General features: G+C 45.3%; 1 protein-coding gene across 1 annotated transcript in view; it reads left to right on the top strand.

Annotated features, from left to right (window-relative positions):
- Positions 1-23,354, top strand: part of SND1 (staphylococcal nuclease and tudor domain containing 1) — a 421,566-nt gene that overhangs the window by 261,078 nt on the left and 137,134 nt on the right. Inside the window, exon 15 of the mRNA XM_005893665.3 lies at positions 4,317-4,458. Within this exon, the coding sequence (XP_005893727.1) occupies positions 4,317-4,458 (142 nt within the window). The remainder of the gene's footprint in view (positions 1-4,316; positions 4,459-23,354) is intronic.

Genomic DNA, 23,354 nt, shown 5'->3' with positions numbered 1-23,354 from the left:
AACTTGTGTCTCCTGCATTGGCAGACGGATTCTTTACCACTGAGCCACCAGGGAGGCCCATGTTAAGGCCTTCTCTGTGGCTATTTTCAGTGGAAAAATCATAGATTTCACTTTGCTGGCAACCAGTGTAAACTGACAACCAAAATCCTTGTTCCAGAATTTAGAGAGATTGATTTGTATTTAGTTCTGTTCTTTGAAGATACTGGGGACCTACCTGTGTGAGTAGTGTTCTTGTGGCTCTCTGCCCTGTGACTGCCACATAAGGGTTCTCCTTTACTTGTCTCTTCCCCACCCCATCCCCCTCCACAACTTACCCGCTCTCCCAAACTTGGTAATTCATTATACTCAATTATTTCAAACATGTGTTTGCTTACACAGCAAAGTACTTTGTTAGAGGTAAGTTACAGTCTCACTGATGAAGGGGATCTTTTATAGGCATTGACACATGTACCCATGTTTACAAGAGGTTTATACTGACCATCGGAAGTGAGGGCAGAGTAGGAGTGTGTGCTTAAGGTTTGTTTATAACCTTTCCCACTCCCTGAGGATCATCCTGCCTTTCTTCAGGTCCTTCAAAACCTCATTCCTGTAAATTTGAGGTATAGATATTAACATCCTTTGAAATGAAGTCACCCCAGGCACATTTGTTGCATCATTACTTTCTCAATTTCAAGGTGCATTGAAGAAGCAGAAACATTCCTTAAAGAGATGCCATCCACAATAGCAGGTTAAATGTAGCTAATGCAACCTTAAATTAGCTTTTCTAGGAGGACAGAAAAATACTTAATGTTTGGTTTGTTTTGAAGCACAGGTAATGTGAAAACTACCAATGCAACAAAGAAGACTTATCTGGTCAGAACTACAGTTGCTTCTTGATTATTTACACTGGTGGAGGGGAATATTAGTACAGAAAACTATAGCTAATATAGCCACATGCATTCTCAAAGCCTTGAGACTGTGTAACTCAACTGTGAGAGCTGCGGCGAATAGATTCCCAGACCTCATGTAAACCAGCCTGAGAATGGTTTACTCCACAGAAAACTTGAGGATGAGGGTCTTTGTAACAGTATTCCTAAACAGAAATATTTGATATTTAATAGTCTTACCTGTGCCTTAAGTCTCCATGTTGTTATTTCTTTAAATTTGAGGCCATTAATCTTTATTTTTTAAAATATGTTTGGAGTTATAAGGAAATCTGTCATTTCACCAGGTCTTAGAAGGTCCTGCTTTGAATAATTGGAAGAGAATTTTAAATGTCATGTTAATGACGTCCTTTCAACTTTATCACTTGGCTGCCCTTGAAATCCACCTGCCATCTTCAACTCTTCATTAGGGCTTAAACTGGGCTCTAATCATGTTTTCTCTTATTTACCTACTGCTGAAACCTTTAGAAATGAGTATTGGAGCCTAGCACATTGCTGTACTTTCACAGGCTCTTAGGAAGGCAATTGTTTAGCCGTAACCTTTAGTCCATTTTCTAGTAAGATAAGCAAAAATCCTAAAATTTAAAAAAAAGGAAAAAATTCCATAGCTAAATTCACAGAGAATGACTTATAACTATATCACTTGAGGGAACTTGTCAGCCCATCTTTCCAGTCTTTTCACTTGAGCCACAGAAACAAATGCTAAAGGTTTCGAGAATTTTTGTATTGAAAAGGAACTTGCCAAGCAAAGGAAGAGCTTGAGATGACTAGGAAAGACAGATACCATTGTCTGCCTGTGACGTGAGTTTCAAAAAAGCTGATGACATCTTTTGGTGATTGCATTCAATTTAATTCACTTTATTAGAATTTTTTATTTCAAAAACTCTACCACCTTGGGCAAGATATCCATCTTTTCCTTTAATAGATGGTCCATGGGCGTATCACCTGCTCAAGAGGATGAAGAGATCTGCATTTTGTCCCACGGTTTTGCCTCTGGGAAGAGACATGGCCAATTCTCATGGGTTTTTAAAATTTGCTTTCATGGCTTCAGTTGTCACAATTGGCTTTTGCTTCTCATTGTCATAATCGATGGCATGTCACATTCCCTTTGCTCTCTTCCCATGTATTTCTGGAATAGGATTAAATTGTAGGTTGAGACTTAGGAGGAGTGAGGAACATCCATTGTTTTATTTTTATCGGTCCATCTGTCTGTATCTGTCTTACATGGCTAACAGTAGGGCCCCTTCATTTCTCCCTGATTCTCTGTCTGAGTAAGTATCCCTGATAAACTAGGTAATCATTAGCAAGATAGGAGTTTGCTGCCACTTTCTTTTTCAGTATTAACATTAGAGGTGTACGTGTGTGTGCGATTTTATTCCCGTAAGCATCTTTTTCTCAGATAAATACATCTTAGAGACGGTGATGAGCAAATGTCTATTTTTGAAAAATATAGATTACTGTGGTCTCGAGGGAAAGGCCTTCTCTTTAGAGGCCTTAAGTTGCCTCATGATTTGTGATAATCAATTTAATAATTGTTGTTGACTTATTGGCTCAGCCCAGAAGTAACGTTGCAGATTTAGACTAGCATGCACAAGGGTTTTAATCAGGTGGTACCTTCCTTCCTGTGGAGCATTTGTCTTGCTTGACTGTTCTGGACCTCAGCCAAGCGCCAGAAAAGCATCTTCCCACTGTATATGGATGGAAGTGTGTGTGAAGTGTTCATTGGGGAAGTTCCCAACCCACTAAAGCTCATTGTTACCTTACCTTTTTACCAATACGCCCTTAGAAAAACACTGAGAATAGATGACTGTCTCTCCTTTTCTCCAAGAATCTGTTTAAAGAGAAGGATGACTCTCATTACTATAAATATTGCTTTCATCCCAGCCTACCTCACGGCTTCTGAATGAGAGGAGCCCCTTTGGCTGCTGTGAAGACTCTCAAATACTTGATGGCTTGTTAAATTTTCATTGTCTAATGTGCATTAATTTAGGTACAATAGCTCTGTTGCTAGGAGCAGAGTTAGGAAGGAAGAGCTTGGCGAGTGCAGACGGCTTCTGTCTTCCGAGTTGGGCAAGTGTGCAAAACTCGCTGTCCTCCGAGGGAGCTTGGGGCTCTGCCGGCCGCGCTGCAAACCTCTGAAATTCATCCAGTGACTATTCCCCCAGCAATGCCACATGATACCTGATGCTTGCTTACTCTGTCATCTGTTTAATTAGCTGGAGAGACTGAAAGGATTTGATGGCTCTCAGCTCGTCTGAAGCTGAGAGCTCTGAGGTTCAGAAGGTCCATGAGTTGGTACTCTTGAGGGTAGATGCTTATACTTTGGGTTGATGCATGGGAAAAGTTTTTTTTAAACCCGTATAAAGTTTCACATGCTTTTATCATTTCTGTAATTATTGGTGCTGACATGATGTGGTGTCTTCTGGTCCCCACGGATCACATCCTGCTGTTGCAGGTTTCCTGGGCTGGGAACAGGAGCCGCATGCCCCAGTCCCTCCTCATCCCTGGAAAGACAGAGAGCAGGGCTTGAAGTATGGGATCCTCCCCACTGACCCCACAAAGGCTGCGCTCTCCTCCTTGTTAGGAAAACACAGCCTATTAAAGACTGACGATGAGCTGTTTTGGGTTTCCTAGAAAAGGGATTTAGGGGCTGTGTCAGGAACCTGGGTGTTATGTTTTTTTTTAATTGAAAATTAAAGGTTAGAAGGTTAAACCTTGAAGATGGTAGGTGTTGGTCTTTTCCTTTAATTTTCTGTAGGAGGAAGAAGAGCTCTTTTTCCTCTCCTGGAAGAGTGAAATTCTCATTTCAAGCCACCATCCTAATTTCTTAAAAATTATTTATTTATTTTTGGCTACACTGGGTCTTTGTTGCTGCGAGAGGACTCTCTGTCGTTGCAGTGAGCGTGGGCTGCTCTTCATGGAATGTGCGGGCTTCTCATTGTGGCGGCTTCTCTAATTGCAGAGCACAGGCTCCAGGTACATGGGCTTCAGTAGTTGCAGCACTTAGGCTCAGTAGTTGTGGCTCTTGAGCTTAGTTACTCTGCAGCATGCGGAATCTCCCTGGACCAGGGATGGAACTCCTGTCCCCTGCATTGTCAGGCAGATTCTTATCCACTGCACCACCAGGGAAGTCTTTTATATCCACTGAATGCTTTAGTAATTGAACAGAGGAGAGAAGAGAGCCATTGAGAATGCTCTAGAAGCTTTTGATTAACTCTGTTTCTCCTGTGAATGTCACATGGGTTTCTTGTTTTTGTCATGGTTTCAGAAATGTCTTATTCTAAGGTTATTTGCCCAGCTTCCTGTGGTGTGCCAGACTTTTTGCCCCAGACCAGAAAGAAACATTTACCTTGATTCCATTATTCTTCTGATGGTTCTTCTTTTCTCCCTCAGGACACCCAAAAAGCAAAGCAGTTTCTGCCCTTCCTTCAGCGGGCAGGTCGTTCTGAAGCTGTGGTGGAGTATGTGTTCAGTGGTTCTCGTCTCAAGCTGTATTTGCCAAAGGAAACTTGCCTTATCACCTTCCTGCTTGCGGGTAAGTCTCCTGTGTTATGTGGTGTTCTGAAAATTCTTCTTGAAACTCAGAAGTCATCCCTGGAGGTCACATGCCCTCCTTCCCACTGGGTTTTCCACAGGACTTGGAGCCCATGTGGGTGCTTTAGTCTCTGATGGAGACGTGAACACAGAGCTCCTAGTTTGATCCTGCTGTTACTGCAGACCCAGCACTGGTTCCATCCTGCTTCTCATTCCTGCCAACCACAGGACGTGGGCACGTAGGACAGCGTATGAGACACATATGTACTCATATCCCGAGTGAAGGGAATTCCAGACCTAAGACAGTGTTCATCATGGAGTGAGTGTTCATGGCTAATGTCTGCCATTTGGGCTAGACCGCCCTGCTGTGTTTGTGAACCATTTTTAAAGTCTTTATTGAATTCGTTACAATATAAGTTCCATTTTACGTTTTGTTGTTTTGTTTGTTTGGCCAGGAGGCACAATGTGGGATCTTAGCTCTCTGACCGGGGATCGAACCTGCAGCCCCTGCTTTGGAAGGCGGTCTTAACCACTGGACTGTCAGGACTGTCCCAAGCCTTCCTCCTTTTCTTTGCTGACCAAATGTCCATCTTTCTTACCCTATCTTTTCTAATAATACTTCACAAGCCAACAAGTCTATGTGTGAACCATGCTCTATGAGTAGTTCACATGTATGCATTCAAGGAGCAGATGGCTTCATTATTTCCCTGCTGGCAGACAAGAAAATTATTTCCATCAGTACTTTGCAGAGGCTGTGGTCTTTGAGGGGGAGGGTCACCCCACAGCTGTGCACACAAACTTTTGCTCACTCCCAAAGGACATTCCCGTTGTGTTTACCTGCTGCGTGCTGCCTTCTCTAGGGCTGTCCTGTTGCCTCAGCCCTACTTCTGTTGAATTCCTGAGTAGAATTTGCCATTCTCTGCCACATTGCCTCAGCCTCCCTTTTATTGAAGGCACTGATAGTGTCTTCCCCAATAAGGGTCTCCTACAGACCCCAGCTAAATGGATCATTAGGTGTGATCAGTGACTCCCTGAGCATGTGGCCATGAAGCACACGGTTGCTGCTTGGCCCTCATGGCTCCTTGAGTCTCCTGCAAGTCTCCTCTTACTGATCACCTCTTGCCTCTACAGGCCTTCTGAAGGGGCCAGTGGATGTATGATACACAGCTCAGGGCAGCTCTAGAAAAGGAAGGCTGTGACAAAGCCACGCCCCCCTGGAGGCCTGTGCTTTCGTTGTCTGCACATGTGTGCTGTAAGTGAACGGAGGGGCAGGATGCCTATTAAGGTTCTCGTAGTGGAGGAGTTTCTTAGCAGTGAATCCTTGTTGTTACAGGGTTTGAGATATAATATTCAACTCATTCTTTGCTCACTGCCTGCAAAACAAAAGCATCCTTTTGGCAGCGTTGAGCTTGATCCCAGAGGTGTGAAAGAGAAACAGCATTATTCTTTCCCGGAAACTTGGCCACAGATCTATAGGGGAAATAAAACATTGAGGTTCTGGCTTCCCAACCTAAAACCACCTGAATGGAGCCGGCCCAGGGCTTTAGACCTGTCTTGGCTGGAGTATTCCTGCAGAACCTTCTGGTCATACCTTGCTGAGACACAGGCAGCCTAATCACTTGCCTTGGCGTCCGCCGGTTCTCCTGTGTACTTGGCATTCTTCTAAGCCTTAGCAATTCAAAAGGCATTGCTTGAGTTACCTTACATAGTGAAAGATAGATTACAGAAGCTAATACCTGATAAAAATATGAGCTTTTACATTTTTCTCCTGCCATCCTCTATGCAGTTGTGTTATGCATCTTCTGATTTGTTTAGAATCCTGGCAGGGATACAGAACATGGGAGAGTCATGAGAGAGAGAGGAGGCAGGGAGGCCTCGGTTTGAACAGGAGGCTCTGCTGTTGTATGAGCAGGAGACTTCAGCGAATTTTGTTGTTGTTGTTTTTCTTACTCTCTTCAAGCCTTGGTTTACACATTGGCTAACTGGAGAGCATTTCTTACCTTTTAGGATTTTTGTGAGGATTTAATGAGATGTATAAACGTTCAGAGCAGGCTGCCATAAAGTAGATCATCAATAAGTGTTTCCTTCCTGCCCTCCTCACAGACTTAGTGAATTCATAACCAGAGCTTTTCTTAACTCTGTGTGGAATGGCACAGTTGTGCACCGTGTGTTTCTAAGAGACTCTGACCACCACATTAATTCAAATAAATCAAGACAAGGAGCTGCCCCAGCTGCCTCCTGACTTAGCAGAATGCTCACTGAAAGAAGAGCTACTGGCTTTCCTCTTTGAGTTTGGAGCAAGGAACTCTGCATTCTGGTAAGACACAGGCCTAGGTCTTGAGATGCTCTAGAGGAAAGACAGGCATGTGAACAAGCTGTGGTGTTTGGTGGTAGGCAAGAAAATAGAATTATTTATAAGACACAGAAGTAGCTAGCACAGAGGAGGGAATCATTGGTTGGGTGGAGGTCAGGGATTGTGTATCTGGGCTGTGTTGGAAAGGAGATATGAGTCTGCAATGTTGTAAGGACAGGACAAGAGGGGAGGAGAAGGAATATTCTAGGTAGAGGTACCACAGGTACAAAGATATAGAGGTACAGTATATTCTGATGTGTCCAGGGAACCATGAATCCTTTGGTAGAATGTAGAGTGAAGAGTGGGCTGAGGCTGGAAATACAGAAGGAAGCTAGTCTTCCACGGAACATGCTGTGGACCCTCAGAGTTGTTTAAGGTATTAGGGGCATGACATGTTTTTCTTGGTAGATAAGTTAGAATACATGAGGCTGGAGGTTGGGAGAGTGGTTAAGAAGCAAGAGGGACAGAGGCCAAAAAGCTGGTGAAAGAGGAGAGGAAAGGTTAGAAGAGTTTTTAAGAGGAAGACTTCCTCATTCAGGGAATGACTTGGGTTTTGGGGTCAAGGATGGAGGGTGACATTGAATACAGAAGAGAAAGTAAAGTGGCCCAGGGCTTGAGTTATTGGGCAGAGTTTGATGTCCACCAGCACGGGCAACACTAAGAATAGGTTCTTGCAACAGATAGTCGGTGTCCAGAGGATTAGATGGAGAATCCTGAGAGAGTAGTCTTCTGGAAGCCAAGTGTTGGGTTCTACCTTAAAAGATCGAGTAGGTAAAAACTGTGGAATTATTTTATACTACTGATCGATTACTAAGTCACGGAGTTTCTTTTTTTTAATCAGGGTTGATTCAGCTAACAGATTACAGACAATTGGGGAGTAAACGTGGGTAAGAAGAAACAGAGTTTAAAATAGACAGCTCTTCATAACAGTCTAACAGAATGGAAAAAGCAGTGCAGAAAATTGAGTGCTAAAGGGTCATTCTAAGGATGTCAGCATCTTGAGTACCTTTATAAAAACTGTAATTGTTAGGATCGGAACAGAACATGACATGAATACTTAGAAAAGCTATTCAGTATACCTATTGTCTTCATAGTGCCAATTATAGAATGGAAAACTCAACGAAGTCTTCTTGGCTAGCAAGCACATAAAAAAGATGAAGTGAGAGGATACCAGGATCTTGAGAAGCACTGGTCTGAATTCTCAGGAGCAGGAACTCAGAGGGGATGCAAGTCAGTCATCCATCGGGCAGTGACCTAGTGGAAACAGAATGAGTGAGATGGAGAACATGGCTGGAGATCCTGGAGAGAAGGGCTCCTCGGTCGTCTGAAACCAGCCCCAAAGCTGAATGTGAGTGTAAACAGACATGACACTCACACCTTCCAGCTGCTCACCTGGACAGTGGTCCGCGTGACACAACTTGGTGGCTCTCTGTGGAACACTCCCTGCACCCGGTAAAAATGATGTTATTGTTGTGATTCTCAAGGGGAAAGTCGAGAGAGCTGTTCAGCAGTCCTGTATGTGCTAGTCTCATCACTCCCAGCCTCTTGGAGAGCCCTCTGGACTTTGAGGTGGGGTGGACACTTCCATTTTCATGTGGCCTTTTTTGGGCAGACGGCCCCACAGCTTGATAGGGAGTGGCATTTGGCCCGAGCCAGCTGGCCTCTGTCACGGTTCCTGCACCCCTGTATGTGGAATGATTGCCTGGTCAGATGGGATAGCAGGTGGGGCTAGGCAGAGTCAGCTGTAGCTAACAGGTCAGCGCCTCCTGAGAGCGTTTACCCTTCAGTCCTCCCAGCACCTGGCTCAGGTTTGGCCACGGAGCAGGTGACCTTACCCCCTCAGAACTGAGAGTGCTCAAAGTCCCCCGCCTACTGCGGAGGCCGCCGCCTAGGAGCATTTACTTCACTCTTCGAGGCAATCACGGCAGTCTTTGTCCTGTGTTAACAAGGCCAACATTCTGTGGGCATTAAAAGCGTCCTTCCTTCTCATCTGGCAGCATTTAGTGAGCTGCATACACTATCTTATGGCTTCCCTGATAGCTCAGTTGGTAAATAATCCGCTTGCAATGCAGGAGACCCCGGTTTGATTCCTGAGTAGGGAAGATCCGCTGGAGAAGGGATAGGCTACCCACTCCAGTATTCTTGGGCTTCCCTGGTGGTTCAGCTGGTAAAGAATCCGCCTGCAATGCAGGAGGCCTGGGTTCAATCCCTGGGATGGGCAGATCCCCTGAAGAAGGGAAAAGCTACCCCCTCCAGTATTCTGGCCTAGAGAATTCCATGGACTGTATAGTCCATGGAGTCTCAAAGAGTCAGGCACGACTGAGCGACTTTCACTTCACTTCACTTCACTTCATACACTGTCTTCTCTTAGAACAAAAGCAGTCTAGTGGTAGTGAATTAGTCACTCAGTCGTGTCCAGCTCTTGCAGCCCCATGACTGTAGCGCACCAGGCTCCTCTGTTCATGGGATTTCCCAGGTAAGAATACTGGAGCAGGTTGCCATTTCCTTCTCCAGATCTTCCCAACCCAGGGATTGAGCCCAGGTCTCCTACACTGCAGGCAGATTCTTTATCCACTGAGCCACCAAGGAAACAAGTTTACCTTGTCTTTATTTTTAGTTCATTTTCACTTGTCCTGCGTGTCACCTTTACTTAGTACCTTGTCTAAAGGGACACTGAGGCACATATTTGCAGATTGCCTGGCCCATGATTCTCATTTTTATTTCAGAGCACCAGTGGGCTCTGGAGTGTCTTATTGCTGTGACCTTTGTATGACAGTGCCTTATTTTGCATTACTTTCTTAGCTCTGGGCTGTCTGGGTCATGCTGAGGGCACAACTCAGGAAGTTGTCCTGTTGGCTAAGCATAGCGGGTATCAAACTGTCATTAAATCAAATGCCTGAATGAGAAGAGAGTAATAATTTGAAATTTCAGTACAAAGTATTGTAAGGAGTCTTAATATCATCAGATAGTTGGACTCTTGTAACTCAGCAGTCCCCAGCCTTTTGGGCATCAGGGACCAGATTTTTGGAAGATTATTTTTCCATGGAAAGAGGGGAGGGAAGGTGGTTTCAACATGATTAAGGTATATTACATTTATTGTGCATTTTCTTCCTATTATTACTACATCAGCTCCACCTCAGATCATGAGGCATTAGATCTCGGAGGTTGGGGACCCCTATATTTAACTTTACATTTCCTCGGTCTTAATGGTAGGGCAGCAACATGTCCAGGTTTGGCTGTGTGGTGGGCAGTGGATGTAGGTCACCTCATGTGGAACTCACAGTACCAACCATCTAGAATGTGGCAAGCCACCTGGCAGGGTGTTCCCACGTGGATCACAGCAGGCGGCTTATAATTAACCAGTTACCTAGTCATATGAAACAAGACTAGAAAACGAGGCTTTTCTTTGCCTGCCCTTTGGCATTTTTCAATTTTTTATTTTCTCTTTGATTACAAATGTCCTCTTGAAACTGCCTCCCTTGTCATAAGGCAAGCAAGAGAGCTTCTAGAAGTCTGGGGTTTGATAAGTGATGGTATGTATGTCCCCGATGAGCTAAAGGGTTGGCTGTGTGTCCTTCCACCTTGAATGCCTTTGAACAAAGTACCACATTTCCTTCTCTCTGTAACGTCTCTTCTCCAGTCAATCCTAACAGAGATATCAACTGCCTGTTTCAGCAGAGCCAGAACTTTAATGAGAGAGGAGAGGGAAGGTGAACAGGAATATCATCCTCATCTCCTGGCCCCAGGAATGGTGGATCCCCATTGATTACCAGTGCCTAACCAAATTACACAATTAACGCCAGTGTATGTTTAAGTGAGAAATCCCGTTCTGCTATCACAGAGGTGCTAATGAATCAGGCTGTTATTGTAGTTGTGTTTGCTAGCCTTCTATCCTTAATTAAGCAATTACAGGGTCTGCTAATACTTATGAATTCTTTTCAGATACTTTAATTGAATTGCAACTTAATGGATATTTGTAAAGTGGGGTAGTCTTTCTCTTGGGACTTGCCCATTTGGTTCTGTCTCCTCCGCCTACTTGTTTCCAGTTGGGTCCCATTACAGGAAATGGGCAGCTGGGCATGAGACTTTTCTAGGGCTGTTCTAGTTCTTCACTTTTGAAGATATTATTGTGAATTATATGAATTATGTTGGTATCAGAAGGTCCTCAAGGGTCACTTGTAGGAATTAGCACAATAAATAGGTTTGGGGAGACTTTCTTAATGAGGCCAAGATTTTTATCACAAGTCCACTAAAAGAAAGGCATTCTCTGATAGGTTGTGGCTGATGCTTAAGTTAATCAGATAATTTCTGCCTTCTTGAATGCCTTGTAGTCTAATAGTTGAGAAAGCCATGTGAAAAACTGCAACAGAGAACAACACAATAGAGTTGTGAAGAGTATAGGTGGCATGAGAGTGCAGAGGAAAGAACAGTTAATTGAGGAATGGGAAAGACTTCCCAAGGGAGATGGTATTTGAGTGTCCAAGAGGATCTGGAACTTTTTTTTAACCTTTTTGGCCAGCTGTGTTCGATTCATTTAGGCAAAACAACTTTGCCTATATTCGTTCTCAGGAAGAGTCACCTAAAGAAATGAATGGATTCATCCATCATTTTTCCCTCTGCTTTTGTCTGGGTATGTAAATCTCCTTCTCGGCCTTAGAGCGTTCAGAGCTCTGCCCTCAGCTCCCCATCTATGCATCAAGCCATTACCCATGATCACGTGGATGGAAGTGCAAGCCTACGATTACCGCCTGATTATCTTCCATCTTTAGATTGTGAATCATCCCCAGAATGAGCCTCCTCATGCTTGTGGGTCACTCAGTCAGATGGCTATTTAATAATTTTTTTATGTCTACTGGGCACTTTGCTAGGAATATTGAAACGTGTAAGATAAGGTTCCAGCCTTCAAGCAAAGTATTTGTATCTACCAAGGTACAAGATGCATATACAGGAAGAGAAATGTATTTGTAAGAAGTATAAGGGTAGAAGAGACAACCCATACCCTTTTATAAAATTATTGTTCTTCTGTGATCAGAAAGATTCAGTTCAGTTCAGTCACTCAGTCGTGTCCGACTCTTTTCGACCCCATGAATGGCAGCACGCCAAGCTTCCCAGTCTATCACCAGCTCCTGGAGTTCACTAAAACTCATGTCCGTTGAGTCGGTGATGCCATCCAACCATCTCATCCTCTGTCATCCCCTTCTCCTCCTGCCCCCAACCCCTCCCAGCATCAGGGTCTTTTCCAATGAGTCAACACTTCGAATGAGATGGTCAAAGTACTGGAGCTTCAGCTTTAGCATCAGTCCTTCCAGTGAACACCCAGGACTGATCTCCTTTAGGATGGACTAGTTGGATCTCCTTGCAGTCCAAGGGACTCTCAAGAGTCTTCTCCAACACCACAGTTCAAAAGCATCAATTTTTCGGCGCTCAGCTTTCTTCACAGTCCAACTCTCACACCCATACATGACCACTGGAGAAACCATAGCCTTGACTAGATGGACCTTTGTTGGCAAAGTAATGTCTGCTTTTCAATATGCTATCTAGGTTGGTCATAACTTTCATTCCAAGGAGTAAGCGTCTTTTAATTTCATGGCTGCAGTCACCGTCTGCAGTGATTTTGGAGTCCTCCAAAAAATAAAGTCAACCACTTTTCCACTGTTTCCCCATCTATTTCCCATGAAGTGATGGGACCATATGCCATGATCTTCATTTTCTGAATGTTGAGCTTTAAGCCAACTTTTTCACTCTCCACTTTCACTTTCATCAAGAGGCTTTTTAGTTCCTCTTCACTTGCTGTCATACAGGTGGTGTCATCTACATATCTGAGGTTATTGATATTTCTCCTGGCAATCTTGATTCCAGCTTGTGCTTCTTCCAGCCCAGCATTTCTCATGACGTACTCTGCATCATAAGCAATATACAGCCTTGACGTACTCCTTTTCCTATTTGGAACCAGTCAGTTGTTCCATGTCTAGTTCTAACTGTTGCTTCCTGACCTGCATACACATTTCTCAACAGGCAGGTCAGGTGGTCTAGTATTCCCATCTCTTTGAGAATTGTCCACAGTTAAGACAGTCCTAATTCATAGCCCAGAAATACGGGATCCAGGAAGGCAGCAAGCTGAGAGCTGGCTCAGCCATGTCAGTGTGGGCATGGAGTCCGATGTTCCATCTGAGGACCATGATTTTAGGGTGGTCATCAGCAAACTGAAAAGAGTCAGAAGAGAGTGACCTGGGAAGTAATATCTTGGGAGGCCCCTACCTGAGAACTGGTAGAGGCATCAGAGGAGACATTCGGGACACAGTAGAGTGGTCTCTGGGTCAAAAAGGCAAGGATTCAATTTTTTTCAGTAATCATTTCAATTTTTTTTTTTTAACTGAGACATAGTAATAAATAAGGGGGCTTCCCCAGGTGGCACAGTGGTAAAGAATCTGCCTGCCAATGCAGGATATGCAAGAGACACGGGTTTGATCCTTTAGTGGGAAATATCCCCTGAAGGAGGGCATGGCAACCCACTCCAGTATTCTTGCCTGGAGGATTCCCTGGACAGAGGAGCCTGGTGGGCTACAATCCGTGGGGTCTCAGAGACAGGCACAACTGAGCACACAGCACAGTAATAAATAAAGACATCAATAAAAGTAACATTTGTTCGGCATGGTTTCATGGTAGCCACAGACCTTGGAGCTAGAACACGTAAAGATGCATTCTTGCTCTCCTGCTTCCTAGTTAATTATTTCCATGAGACCAGCCTGCTTGTCTTGGTGTGATGCTGGGACCCAGAGGTTTGGGGAGCAGCAGGGCACGTGTGGCAGCTCCCAGCCAGTCAGGCCAGAGACTCCAGCAGCTGAGGGAGAGAGGGTCCTGGGGTGGCCCTGCCTTCCATTTAGGATGTTCCACCCACGCCATCAGTTGGGTTTCCTATGCCAAGGAAAGAAAGATGCAGATTTTTATCTGTTTATCCTGGGTAAGCCCATTGATTGTTTTTGGGTGGGTAGGTCAAAGGTAAGTGAAAAGAACCCTTACTTCCTCAGTAACCCTTAATTCTGGCTTTTAATGTCACCTTTTCCTCTTGCTGCCTTGGGGTCTCAGTGTCTATGAGACAAGGGGAGAATGTCCTGCAGAGGTATCAGGCTATCCCTGCAGAGCTAATGAGAGCCAGTAGAATGGAACAAAAGGGTCAGACCTGTGAGTTTTCTCCCAAGGGTTCCTTTTCCATTCCTTCTCCTTGCCTCCTACTGGAAGGTTCTTTCTGAATCTGTTAAAGCTTGTTTCGGCTGCCTTCCACCTGGTGGGCACAGGGGGAGGGAATGGGAAGCTCACAGAACTCTGGTGGCTGTTCTTTGCTGGAGTCTGTCCAACACCAGCTCCTGTCTCTGGTTGTGCCCAGATGCCTTCGTTCTAAGCCCGTATTTGTGGTGTCCCCAGAAAAATAAATCTCAGTGTGAATATTTCACGGCCATCTTCCTAGCCTGTTGGCATTTTCCACCAGCCCTATAGTAGTGATGGTGGCCAGCAGCAGTGCCCAGGACTGGGCTGCCCACCACTCTCCCCGCCCTGAGAGGGAGCGTTCTCTATTTGGCCAGCCTAAGAGTAGGAAATGACAGGACCTTGGATGCAGGAGAGGGAGTGTAAATGGTGTGGTAATTTGAAATTAAAGGGAAATGCTTAGAAATCTGGTAATGGGCAGCCCTGGGGTGAACAGTTCTCACTGTGCCTGTAAGACTTAATCTTGGTTGCTATGGGAACCACCTCTCACATCCCCCTTTCAAACGGAGATATGACTGGATTTTTAAAAAGCAGAAAAAGTTCTTCATCATGGAAAAGTGTCTTTGCCCCCAAGCCCCAGGTCTCTGCACACCTTGGGTTCCTTCCAGAAAGTTCTCCTGAGGCTTCCCCACACTAATAGGCTAGATTCGCCAGAGCCCATGCCTGGCCCTTTATGTAAATAGCGCTGACCGGGGCATTAGAACATGTGGTGTCCAGTGTGGGCAGCCAGCCCATGCACACTCTCCTGGTGCCCCTGGAGGGGTGCTATGGGTTTCCACTTGAGGGACGGGGTAGGACCACTGGCCCCATCATAAGGGGCTGGAAGGAAGCCAGGGAGCTGTGCCTGCTCTCAGTGCCAGGGGGTCGGTCCCAGAACCTGGGGTAGGGCTGCCAGGCTCAGACCTTGTAGGAGCAAGAACAATCCACAGAAGTTCCTTTCATATCCAGAAGACATCTGAGACTCAACTGCATTCTCAGTTGTGGTTTTTCATCATTAGCGCTTTTCCCCATTTATTTAAACTGCCCACTTAATCCAGGCCTGGTAAGTTTTCAGGTTCTTTTAAACCATCCTTTGCCTATGATAAAAATGCATGAGATCTACATCTGTCTTCAGTGACCTTTGGTTTCTAGACCTACAGCTCCCTGCAAAGTTGACTTCTGGGCTTCTAAGTGGGCTTTGTGGAAACTTTCTAAGTTTTTCAGATTGCCTGTAGTTTTTCCTTATTCTCATGCTTTACAGTAGCAGTCCTGAATAAACCCTAGTAACTCCCGTGCTTACCTTCACTGTATCACTGTATGTAGGAAGACGTTTAAATGGACTGGCTCGTCTCCGACGGGTAGAGAAGTTCCCATTTCGGTGCCCTGGTGTGCCTCCTTTTCCTGAGCTTGTACATCTGCTAGTGATTTTTCTAGGGTTAATTTGGGTGTTTTTATTTTTAAATTGGAACATGGTGTCTGTCTCTTCTCTGTGTGTGTTTTGGATGCGGCCCCTGTGCTAGGCATGCGGTTATTAACTCCACTGATACACCAGTTCGCTCATTAGCATTTGCATTTTAAATTACAAGCTAGAGCAGACGACATTTATGCTATATTTGTACCTCTGCCTTCTTCATGAATGATGTCGTATGTGCAGAGACTGCAGAAATAACTCCTCTGGGGCCCTGAAGTATTTTAGTCTCTTCTTCAACAAACTATTTCTTCTTTACTCTTGATTCTCATTGTTTGATAGCGAATTGTTAAGTTCTTTTCCGAGTTTAGCCTTATTTGTGAGTGCTGCTGATTACGATGTGCTGATGATAGCCTCACCCTTCATATCAAAATAAGCCTGCTCTATGGAGTGGCCTCTTTCCTCTCAGTAATGGTCCTGGAGAGCAGTCTGCTTTGACTAGAGAGGAGGGAGTTTCTTCCCCACAGTTGGGTGGGTGGGGAGACGTGGTAACAGATATTTGTTCTCGCTCGTATTCAGGCTCACACCCCTCTTTTCTATCATTGATTAGTCAGAGGTTATTTTTTTAACACCTGTTACTGCTTGGTGCTGCAAGGAAAAAGAGAGTAGGGTGAGAATACATGCCTTCAAGGAGCTTCTTTTTGCCAAGAAACATTGATATTGCACCACAGAGCAGCATGTACTTAGATGCCAGGAGTTATGTTCTCTTCAGGGAACGGTTTCTCTTAGCAGATGGAAATGTTAGCACCTAGATCACAAGATCTGAGTCAGAAGTTCCCAGATGTGGATCGGGGACCTGGGAGGGGAGCGTCCGAGGCCCAGCTCTGCACCAGCCAAGCGTTAGCTGGTTTCTGACAGCAGACTGCGAGCAGGAAGCAAAGCACTGATAGACAGCTATGCACTCACATCATCCTGATTCCCCTTTGTGATGACGAGTTTCAGTTCTCTGAAGGTCTGTCACAGGGACCCTTCCTCTTGGTGAGCTCTGCTTTTGAAACACATCATGAAAAATCCAGGGAAGTCGCACTGGAAATAGTAAGTGTGCATTCTAGGTAATACATACAGAGGTAGGCAATGGTTCTTTAGCAATTTTATCTTTCCCATCAACTCTTCTATCAAAAGAAGTTTAAAAAGATTGGAAGGTTGATGGGCATGACAGTTGAAGAACTATTACCTCCTGCTGCATTTCTTTAACCCCATGAGGATGGTTTATGTTCTGTGTTTGGCATACTGTTACAATGTCCTTTAGTGGCTGCCCTGGGCTCTGGGCTCCAAACATGGCCCTTTGAGCCTGAGTGGTTTCCCCCTGCCTCCATAGTCCCCAGCTTCTTTTGATCGCTGTGTCTGTTACCTGCAATATTGTTCCCCAGAAGCTAAGTCTGATAAGGTAAGTGTAGATAAAAGGAGATGAGCAGGCCCCTGGAGGCTTTGGAGTATGAGCAGAGCTGGAGATCCAGTGGCTGGGACACAGTGAGACAGGTGAAGTTTCCTGAGGGTTGTATGGTGGCAGGCATCTCCGTGGTACCCGGAGTGTTCAGAAATCTCACATGTAAATGCTTTGTGAGGATGCTGATGGAAACAGTGGGAGCAAACAGCTCAACTGAAGACCCAAGGAGTCCCACAGACTACTTGGTAACAGCTGTTATCGGGGAAGGCCTGCCTGCTACTGCGGCTCCAGAGGGGAGAGGGGTTGACTGCCTGCACTCCACTAGCTGCTGAGCCGTCCCTGCCCTTCCTCCACTCTGTCTCTGGGTTCTGACAGAGACCTTGAGTTAAGCGGGTTAGGAATAAACTGTTTGAATGTGCTTGTGCAGATAGCTTCTCTCACCAGCTATCTGAAGTGCTTTGGGATACACGGGAGTCCTTCGTAAGCTGCTGTATAAGCTGTGAAGTCCGTTGTTGCCACCCTTCGCCGCCAGCGAATCTCTAACCTGAGTGAGGTAGACTTGGCCCCCAGCCAGGGCTAGGGATTGGCACCGTCAGCAGCAGCAGCGCTGCCCACCAGAGTCACCAGCAGCTGTCGCAGGTTGGAGGATTTGCAGAAATTGAGATGGCTGTTCCCAGTTACTGGCATTTGCCGGTGATGAATGACCGTGTCTGTGCGCAGTGGCTCTGTGTGCTTTCCTTCGGCCTTTTCTTCTCAGCCCCTGATTGTGGCGCCTGCTCAATGGCCCCGTTGTGGAGGAGGACACTGAATGGAGCGCCGAGTGGCCTGCCTCTCCCGCTATCCCCTCCCTCCATTGGCCTGAACGGAGCCAGTAAGAATAGCTCTTTGATCCCCTGAACTGCTTCTTGGGGCAGGAATTTCGTGGCACATAGTGCAGATGCCAAGGGGCTAAGAAGCCAAACTCCAGAGGCCAGAGAAATGAACTTCTGCCGAAAGAGGGCCATGTGATCCCAACTTCCATTACTGTGGGGTCCTTTGGCCTTAACCCACACATTTGCACCAGAGTGGCCAGAGAGGGAAGACCAAAGGTCAGAAAAGGTCTATCTTGACCTTTTCATGGGTAGCATGTTTATTTCTGATATGATTGCCCTAAATTAAATTTTTAGGATTTGCACCACTTTTGTATAACTTCTTCTTATCCCACAGTCATGCATATTCATATATGCATATGCTGCAACTGGGGTTACAGTGCCATCTCCTTAGAGATTAAACTGCAAAGAAAACTGGCATGAATGACCTCTTTTAAGAGACTTGCACCCTCCCAACTCTAAGCTCTACTGTGCTTCTCTCATGTTACCTTTTAATTTTCTCTGCTTGCCACTCTGAAATTTTCTAGTTTATTTACTCTTTTGTTTTTTGGGGGGGTTTTGTTTTTTTGCTTTTTTTCTTTTTTTGGTGACTCTATCACCAAGATGTAAGATGTTTGAAGGCCAGGGACCTTGTCTCATGACTGCAGAACCTCTGTAAGTAGAGCCCAGACTGTGTGTGTTTTGAAGTCAGCATTCACTGGACAGTTCTTGGGTGAATGAATGCACACTGGTTCTGGGCTAGCACTTAGTTTATCTGGAAATTCTGAAAACAAAGCAATAACACTGTTACCCTGGAGAATGAGTGCTGGAGCCACAGCAGCACCAAAATGAAAAACAGAGCACCAAACTGGGCGCCTGTCTAGAGAACTGAATTAATGCTTAGAATTGCCCTCCAAAGTCACATAACCTGTCTGGGCCTTGGGATTTTTCAAAGAGAGAGGGGATCAGATTAGGTTTCTCTAGGGTTCATTAGAGATTTGAATCTCTAGTAATAATAGCCTTAATGGGTATTGTTTGTTGTTTAGTCGCTAAGTCGTGTCCAGTTCTTTTCTGACCCCATGAACTGTAGCCCGCCAGGCTTCTCTGTTCATGGGATTTCCCAGGCAAGAATACTGGAATGGGTTGCCAGTTCCTTCTCCAGGGGATCTTCCTGACTGAGGGGTCGAACCCACGTCTCCTGCCCTGGAAGGTGAATTCTTTATCACTGAGCCACCTGGGAAGCCCTTGTGAATTAACTCAATCCTTACCCTAGTATGGGCTTCCTTGATAGCTCGGTTGGTAAGGAATCCACCTGCAATGCAGGAGACCCCAGTTCGATTCCTAGGTTGGTAAGATCCACTGGAGAAGGGATAGGCTACACTCTCCTGTATTCTTGGGCTTCCCTTGTGGCTCAGCTGGTAAAGAATCTACCTGCAATGCAGGAGACCTGGATTCGATCCCTGGGCTGGACATATACCCTGGAGAAGGGAAAGGCTACCCACTCCAGTATTCTGGCCTGGAGAATTCCATGGACTGTATAGAGTCGTACACGACTGAGCGACTGTCATTCACTTTACCATAGTATTGGTTGGATACCATTACAACCCCCATTTCATAGATGAGAAAACTGAAGCCTGGGAATGTTCGCTTGGTAAATAAAGAGCAGAACACATTTTTTGTCCATATCATATGTACTGTCAGTTAGAATGCAGCACCCAACTTGACACTGAATGTCCTGAAGGTCTTAGCTCTTGTGTTTCTCCAGTCTTCCATCTTTTCATATCATCTGCCTGCACTCTCTTGCTGGCTGGGACTCAACCAGATGCTGTCTTTCTTTGGGGATGACCAAAAGCAGAGCTTAAGAAGTGGATGGTGGTGGCCTGTTTGGTAAATGCAGGAGCACAGTATAAGATCTTGGTTGATGTATAGAGTCTGGGTTTGTTTCTCAGCCCTACCGGTGTCACCAGTAGGAACACGTCTAAGCCCAGAGCCTGGCTAGGACATGTGATTGGGGATGAGAGAGCAGGTCAGACCTGTGGGATGGGTTTATGAGCAGGGGCATTTATGGACAAATTAAACTTTAGCCCTGAGTAAGCAAAGTCCTAAGCCAGTTATTACTGCTCTGGCACTTCTAATGGGCCCTGTGCAACCCTTATAAATTATTCAGCTGCTTTATTAATAAAAGGCCAAGCAACTTGCCCGGTCCTGGCGATACTTAAGTAGAGCTCAGAGAGAACAGGTTAGGGGGGGCAGCAGTACTTACCCACCTCCGAGGAACCTCCTTTCTTATTTGGAGATGAAAGGGTTAAATTCACTACCTCCCGTAGCAGAGTTTTGACAGATAATGCATAAAATTGGTGTTGAAATGTTAATATTGGAGATAGACAAAGGGCTTTTCTCTGAGGAGGTACCTGCCAAGGTTCCCTGGACTGCTGCATCTGATTCACGTTTCACAGAGTATCTTGACTCTGGCGACTAAATGTCCCAGGATATATAGCACTTAAGCATCAGAAGTTATTGGGTTTTTCTTTAATAATTCTCATAATATTTTATTTTGTTATAATGTCAGATTTACAGAAATGTTACCAGTTCTTCAAAGATCTTTTCCTTTTCCTTTGTTGAATCGTTGACATGTTGCCTCATTTGCTGTAAATGTAGTCTTAGAATCAGGAAACTTGCCACGTTGCTCCTCATATCCATAAACAATGTAAAATAACTTTTTCCATCTCATACAGGATATACCATAAAATAACTTTTTTATCTTATGTGGTCACTGAACTTATTCCCTGACAGCAACTATGATGCTGCCCCAGTTTGGAAGGTGGTCTCCAACAACTGTATGTACATCCTGGCTTTTCAAGGAATCCCCTGCTTTCAAGTGCTCCATTTAAAGTTTGGGCCAGGCGTCAAGCTGGTGCATCTTTTTAGTTCAAAAGATATCATTATAATAGCTTTGGGGGGGCTCTGTCAGTCTCAGATTTCTCCAGAGATTAGGGATCCCAGAAGTAGCGCTTGGGGAGGGGGTCTCTGACCCAGTCTGGATGCCCCTGGGAAGGTGCCTGTCCCAGCAGGTCAGCGTGTTTGTTCTCTGAGCCCCTGGAAATGATCAGAGCTTCCTAATCTTCCTTCATTTCAGATTTCAGTTTATAATGGATCTGATTAAAGCAAAGTAACTCACTCATACACACATCCAAGAGTGTTTGGGTTCTGTTTTCTTAAAAGTGTTCTGAGAATATCAGTGATTTCTTAAGGAACCCTACATTTATCTGGACTCTGACCTGCTGCAGGGCACAATGGAAGACTCAAGGCAGAGGCCTCCCATTGTGCCCTGTCAGTGCCTGAAACTCCTGTTCAAGGGCCTGACGTCTTGTCTCACGGCGCACAGCACAGAATTTCCAAAAAGAGACTCTCTTTTTTTCAGCTTTGCACGTTCTTGTCACCCTATTTGCTCTTCTGCACTCACTTCCACTGTTATGCCTTTGTGACTTTCCATGAAAACGAATAATACCGTGTTGGTATTTGTGCTTGCCCTCATCGTCTCTTTCCCCTTCACTAGACTATGTTTTCATCTGTTGGTGAATGGCCTTGATTTTATAACAGCAAGAATTGTCCCAGTAATGTTACCACCATTATTAGCATTTGTACCTAGTGAAGCACTTTGTCCGCGTCGCTTTCTATGATCCTGTAGAGGACTTGACGAGACTGTTACCTTTTAGTACAGCATGAAATATTCAGTTTAGTAAAGTTGGACTTGGAGGCCTAAATCTAGGTGCATAAAATGGGTGAAAGATGAGTTAGAGATATTTTAAAGAACAGTTGATGATAGATCACTGGACAAGGACTGGGAAGACCTTGTTTCCTGCAGACCTTAGTGCCGCCTCTCTGGCCTTCAGCAGGCTCATGCAGGTGTCGGTCCTCACTTCCGACTCCTGACTCCCCTTGCCTGGACACTTGTAGGTGCTACCCCCTGATTGTTAACTCTGGATTATGGTCCTGGCTTATGTGGCCTTGGATTATGTTCAATGAGAGCTGATGTTCTTTCTAGCCCTAAAATGACCTTATGAACTCTCCCCGATTCTCAGTAAGTTGAGTTGATTGGACTTTCCCCCTGATGTGAATGTGCTCTATATGAGGAGGCAGTGACAGCTTAGAAGGCACCTGGTGTCTGCCCTCAGTTCATCAGATAAACACTCTAATTGGATGGCAGGACCCAGTTTTAAAGTATCCTGTGCTTAAAGGTAAGCTAGCCAAGGGCTAATGCTAATCGATCTAGATCTTAGAAGAGTAATTAGGGCCCTAATGAGACAAGGACCACGTGCATCTAGGATGGCTCCAAGGAAGCGGAGAAGCTGCCTTGGACTTCCTTGGGGTAGGCTGCTTCTCAAGGGCATGCCCTTTGCTCAAGTTTCTCCCATGTGTTCATATAGGACCTGGGCCCCTCGATGGCCCCACTGTCTTATGTTCCTAGGTCTGTGGGATTTGAGATTGCTTGTACTAAGCATTGGCTCATAAGGGGTTTGTTTTTCTTCACGTGCCCACTTTTTAAAGCTACAGGTTTAAACACATAAGCTGAGAAATACATAAGATTCAAATGGTGTTGGAATGCTGCTTCGCCCACTTCACACATGCGGTATATTAAGGGTTCACCTTTAGCAGCAGCCCAATTAGTGACTGCCAATACTGCTGAAGTACGTCAGTGTGGGATTGTTAGCCGTTGCTATGAGAACCCTCACTTTTGCACTTCCTGACTCATTTTACACTGAACAATGCAAATGTGCAGAGATCTGAAGGGGAGGGCTGATAGGATGGGGAACTGGCAAGAACATGAAGCTCTGCTCTCAAATCCTTTGAATGGTGTGTTTCAGCGCTCATTCAGTTCGTCCACCTCCTGCCCTCATGGAAGCTTGTTTTCCCTAAATCCTTAAAAAAATAAGTAAAATAGTTTGACCTTTATTTGCAGCCAGCTTCAAAGCAGTTCAAGTTTAATACTTAGCAGGAAGATTGCCTTTAATGAGCCAAGTTTAGAGGAGGTGGATTTTAGTCTCTTAATGTTTAGAAGATGAGATGTGCATGCACAGTGAGAAAATACGTTTGCAGCTTTCATTCTTACATCTGAAATGGAACCAGTCCCCCAGCAGCATTTAGGAACCCCAAAAAAACTGGGGGTTCCTTTTGTTGTTGTCATTGATTCAATTTTTTGCACGTAAAAGCACCGCTATAGCATATGCCGGTGTGCAGTCCGTGGGGCCGCTAAGAGTCGGACACACTGAGCGACTTCACTTTCCCTTTTCACTTTCCTGCATTGGAGAAGGAAATGGCAACCCACTCCAGTGTTCTTGCCTGGAGAATCCCAGTGACGGGGGAGCCTGGTGGGCTGCCGTCTATGGGGTCGCACAGAGTCGGACACGACTGAAGCGACTTAGCAGCAGCAGCAGTCTTGCTTCAATTAAAAAAAAAAAAAAATCCTTTGCTCAAGGCCCTCAGAGGTCATCTGGACTTATTTTGAACTTCACCTGGGGAAGAAATTCCCACTCCAGAGCAAGCTCCTTTGCCTCCTTCCTGAGCTCCCTGCTTTCTCAGGATCTGGCCCCAGCCCGGG

Source organism: Bos mutus, chromosome 4 (genome assembly GCF_027580195.1).
Source record: "Bos mutus isolate GX-2022 chromosome 4, NWIPB_WYAK_1.1, whole genome shotgun sequence".
Lineage (NCBI taxonomy): Eukaryota > Metazoa > Chordata > Mammalia > Artiodactyla > Bovidae > Bos > Bos mutus.
This window is presented reverse-complemented; position numbering and strand designations above follow the sequence as displayed.